Source organism: Atta colombica, unplaced genomic scaffold, assembly GCF_001594045.1.
Source record: "Atta colombica isolate Treedump-2 unplaced genomic scaffold, Acol1.0 scaffold72, whole genome shotgun sequence".
Taxonomy (NCBI): Eukaryota; Metazoa; Arthropoda; class Insecta; order Hymenoptera; family Formicidae; genus Atta; species Atta colombica.
Window position 1 is genome coordinate 317,529 of NW_017259564.1, and position 5,588 is coordinate 323,116.

A 5,588-nucleotide genomic window follows, 5' to 3' on the forward strand; every position below is an offset into this window, starting at 1 on the left:
AATCAAAAAATTGCTTTAAAGCATTTGTAGTATCACGTTGACCATCATCTATAATCATTTGAACTGCGCGCCGAATTGTTTTTCTGGACTTATAAACGCAATTATTGTAGTAATATTGCGAATTAAATTGATAAGCAATTTTAATAATTTGATGCTCAGGCATTATATTAAGAAGATGATAATACGCTGAAAAATTGTAAACAAATTTATTGCAAAAAATATTACCTCCATAGGCGAATTCGAATCTGCTGAATACTTATACTACTTATATATGTTACTTATATTACTTATATAAACTATAAAACCATTTTTCTATATAAGTGCAAAATATTTCTAGAATATTATATAAATATTATTTTTAAAAAATCAAATAATTTAATATTTCGAAAATATTATACAGAATTATGTGTTTATATGTATATTATGCTAAGATATTATGTTTCAGAATTCACGGACACGGATTGTACAGCATTGATTGTATGTGCCAAAAGAAGTAACTTTTTCCTCTGACAAAATTGCATTCAAATTTTTTAAATGGAAGCAATTTTAAGTTAACGAATGAACGCTCCATGTTACACAAAAATCAAGGGCGGCGTATGAGGATGTATGTTATTATTTTACTATTTTGCTAAAGATTTTATAAAAACTATGCATGATATCTAAATATATCACTATTTTGAATACAATTTATTTAAGAAGAGAATATTTTCTAATTGATATCACTAAAGAAACGACTTAAAGTAAAATAAGTAGATTAGGTAATAACTCGTAAATAATTATGATATTTAAATATGTCATGCATAGTTTTTATAAAATCTACAGCAAAATAGTAAAACAATGATACATATACGCCGAGCGTAATGTGGAGCGTTAACTTAAAATCGCTCTCGTTTAAAAAGTACTGTCTAAATGCATTTTGCCAGAGGAAAAAATTGCTTCTTTTGGCACATGCAATCACGCTGTGCAATCCATATCCGCGAATTCTAAAACACTCTTATATATTTTTAATATTACGGAAATATTCTGTAGATGTTATATATGTCCATAATACTTTTACTTTACATAATATCCTTGGTATTAATATCCCTGAGATATTATTAAAATTAATATCAATTTATTAATATCAATTATTTTTATATAAGTGCAATTTGAATTCATAATAACTAACGAAAAAGTCTTATTGGTCTATGACTATATTCTAATGCTTAAATAACGTTTCAATATGATTTCATGTATCCAATTCTATAACTGCACACTAAAATCATTTTCAATCTTTAAACGTAATTTTAAATCGAACTGGAATAATAGTTTTACAAATTAAGGTAAATGTTATAATATTTTTTAATGCTCATACAATATTATAGTAATATTAAATAATATTGTTTTTAATAATCACATAATATTATCAGGAGTGGACATATAAATATAATCCATTAATATTTCGGGAATATTATTCAATATTATATAATTTTAATAAAATATTATTAAAACGTTACATTTAATATTTATTTTAAGAATATATAAGTGCATAATATTATATAATATTATGCACTTATAGGACACTATATTTGCTATCTGTATCTCACTCAATGTGCCTAGAAATGAAACGTGCGACCAATCGGATTGAATTTGTAATCACATATTGGTCATTTACTTTTTATATCATCCAATTACACAATTAATAAATATATAACTAATTCGTTTGAATTTATCGTGTGCATTAAAGAACAAAGGAGGCCCACTAACTGTTAGTCGCCGATCTTAACAAGTGATCATTCAAAAGCACGCACATATACTTACATAAGTCGTTATCTCCCGAACAAACCCTGGTATGATATAAGTCTAATTTACACCAAATACTTTGTATGCGTATTAAGAACCATATTTATGCCAAATCACTTGATGCACTCTGTATTAAATGCTAGAGGAGTTCTTATTTCAGTGTACTCTGGTATATGATATTCCTGTATCTCACATATCTGAAATATTTTATTATTATATGTGCCTCATATCTCATACTTGTAAACGATAACTTAATTAAATTATTTGTGTTATTTTCAGGTACCTATGATCTACCATTCTTACTAGCCGGTGTACCTCCGATAATAGGAGCATTGACGATGTTCTTAATAAGATGCGTTAAAGAAAATAATGAGGGAAGTTTAAACGATTCTGAGAATATTCCAAGCAAAACAGATTGTCAAAATGGTCGGTAAAACCAGGTATCTGTATGTTATCAATTTTATTTGGGGCCATTAAAAAAAATACGTTCGCTTAATGAAGGGGAGGGGGTCATCGAAGGAGAGAGGGGAGTAAAGGAAATGTTCAATGTTCACGAATGTTCAATATTGTACTACTGTTTATTTATTTAAATTATTCACGTAATTGAATAAATTTTTAATTATAATATTTTTGTTATCGACAACGCTCATATCCCTTTTTCATTAGCAGATATGATATTTATTTTTATCAGCGCTCTTGGTATTTTGATTAGTGACTCAAAGTAGACACTTTCCTGAAAAGTGGAGGGGATAATGTTGGTATCATCTCTAAATGACATAATTTTAATTTACGTTTGCCTAGCTGCCCCCCCCCCATTTAACCAAATCTTAATAAATAAATTGTACAATAATGCGTTATTTATGCTTATGCGCTAATAATACTTTACTAGATTAATTGACATTGTTTTTCTCTGTATACTGTGATTGTAATTATACATATTCGAAATTTAAATTAGTGAGACAATGTTCATCGAATCTCTAATTACTTTTGAATTATATTGGGATGTTGTTTCAAAATAATTAAAATATAGAATACAAAATAATAATTCAAATATAGGTAATTGTAACCAATATGCAACAAAACAGTGTCTATAAAGTACGTTTATAAAGTATTATCTGTATTGATAATAATATATAATAACATCACTTATTTAGCTTTTAAATATAAAATATCTGTCGTTTAAATAATTATATTGAAATAATTATATGTTTTTTCATGAATTTTATATAATTTGGTCAAAAATATTACTTACAATAAAAAAATTAGTTTTGATACTTTTCTTCGAAGTAAAAAATATCATTCTTTTTACATCTCTAAAAATAAATATGATGAAAATGTTAGAATTTCGACAAATGCTATGTGATTGCCTTAACGCCAAGTTGGATGCTGTTCTCATATTGCCACTGTGATATATTTATCTCATGCTCGATATCTAACAAAAATAATAAGATCTGCCAAAATTTTAACTAATCTGTTCACTAAGAGAAGAAGTCCAGTTTATCCAGTAATGACAATAGCGATGAGGATCGACATTTGTCAAAATAAACATAAATATCAATTCAAAATATCTCCAACCCAGTGATTTAAAATGAAAACTTTATGTTATGCAATTATTAAAAATTAAAAAATAATTTAGCTATCATTACTTCCAACTTGTGATTAGCAAAACATTTTAATATGGAATTTTATAAATAAATAAAATAAGAGAGCTGATAAAAATGGTTTGTGTGGCTAATTTTAAAAAAAATTAAGAGAAATGTAAATTTAACTTTTTTTTTAATGTAATTCATTTTTTCAGATTTTTTCAAAAAATCTGAAAAAAAATATTTTGTAGGAAGTTGAACAGAGATTCACGTGCAATTTTTTAAAGGTGATCAACGAAAGCTTAAAAACATTTTTGAAAGTTATTTTCATTTTTTTCAGAATCAAAATTTGCACCCAAAAAAATAACAAAAATATCCTCATTATCTAGATATAACTGATTTTTCAAAATTTTTTTAGAATTTTATTTGATTTTTTATTAAGTTAAAATAAAAAAATTGTAAAAAAATTGTTTTTTCGCTCCAACTTGGTCACGTCTCCATATAGAAATCTAAAATTTGATATGTAAGCGTTTTTTTTAATACAAGAATTGTTACCTTAAAACTATTACCTTAGAAAAAAAAAGTCAACTCAAAAAACCGTGGGGGCATTTTCATACCGCTACGCCCTTTTTTTTTACTTTTGTATAGTTGTATAGTTACTTTTATATAGTTTATTTTTAGACTAGAATGTATTCTATCCTAAACTTATTGATATTTAATTATATTTTGTACTTTAAAATTATTAAATTTGCAGCAAGAATGAAGAATAGTGATTTTTCGCCGGCGAGCATAGTCGAGCAAATATGCGAATCAGCGATGCAAGAGAAATATAGTACAATGTGCAAATCCCTGCCATCGTCTCAGTGCTATTGTGTCAAACAACCGGTCAAATTGCAAAACTGTTCAGCATGCAATAGTTATCAGTACAAGTATTACTACAGATATTCGGAAAGTGAACCATTACTTCATAGAGAGAGGATCTCATGATATCCGAGCATAATTTTTTCTTACAATTTATAGTAAATCATCAATGTTTTATATGTTTTAAATTTGTATTCTGACATAGCAAATTCTTTGCTCTGAAGAATTCCATTGTTCGTTATTCCTACAAGTGTGTATTCAGATTCCAATCTGGTTGCTTCCCAGATATCTTGTTATCCTTGTTTAATGTTCGATAAACAAAAAGAATAAAATGATACCTAGGAATATGAACATAGCCTAAATGAAAATAAAGACGAAATTCATTAAAAAATATGGTTCCTTTTTTTATATTGAATAATTACATAAAGGTATTATTAAGACTCAAGACTCAATTTTAAAAAAATTTAATAAATACGAAAGAAAAGATTAAAAGAGCTCAAGCTGGATGTTTAATGTGATCCCAACTAAATATTCATAGAAAGTTCGATTCGTATTACCAATGTACCGAATGTTCCGGAACAGTAATAGAATCATCACAGAATGTGCAAATGTCGATGAAATGTTCAGAATATTATGTGAATATTCTTTGCATATTTCACGAAAATCGCGAGTGAGCGAGCAATACACATCTCCGCCATTAGAGGGTCATGACAAAGAGCATTTATTCGTAAATAAAAATCACCTGGGGAGTTTTTGCAACATCATTTATCCAGCGATAAGCTGCTAAGATCAGGTTATTTTCTTCTTAATAATTACTTAAAAAAAGGAAATAACGTGATTTTAACATTCATTAAATATGTTTTTCAAAGTAAAATTTTGTTTAAAAACTGATTTATGAATCTGATCTGAAATTAAAAAAAAAATTAAAATTTTGCAGAATATAATACAGAGTATGCTGGAAATATGTAACGACATATAAATGATATTTTTAACTGACATTTAAATGTTTCTTTTACATCTTTTAATAAATATTCGAAATATTTTGTAGTATGCTTGGAATATTTTTTGGGAATTTTAAGAATATTTTATAAATATTTCATAATTTCATTTTATGAATATGTAGTATTTGTTGGATATATTAGTAAACGTACAAATGACAAAAATGAAACAAACATTTCAATCTCTATTGAGTCATTCTCAATGTTCAAATATAGTTAAAAATTTAATAAATGCTATATTATTAAAATATACAACTATAATTTAAAAATATACAACTATAAAATATAATATATCTACAAATATAAAAATCTTAATAATATAACATTTTTTTATATGTTAAAGTCGCTCACAATTCCTTGTGAG

At 26.2% G+C, this 5,588-nt stretch overlaps 1 protein-coding gene across 7 annotated transcripts in view; it reads left to right on the forward strand.

The window, feature by feature from the left end:
- LOC108692483 (monocarboxylate transporter 10) overlaps positions 1 to 4,611 on the forward strand; it is a 55,375-nt gene extending 50,764 nt beyond the window's left edge. For 6 of the 7 annotated variants that reach the window (XM_018200752.1, XM_018200753.1, XM_018200754.1 and 3 more), the window contains one exon: positions 2,062 to 2,410. In XM_018200752.1, coding sequence (XP_018056241.1) covers positions 2,062 to 2,216 — 155 coding nt within the window. In that variant the 3' untranslated portion in view covers positions 2,217 to 2,410. Of the gene's footprint in view, positions 1 to 2,061; positions 2,411 to 4,119 lie in introns of those variants that run through there. The other variant, XM_018200755.1, reaches the window with a different exon arrangement.
- The last annotated feature ends 977 nt before the right edge of the window (positions 4,612 to 5,588 follow it).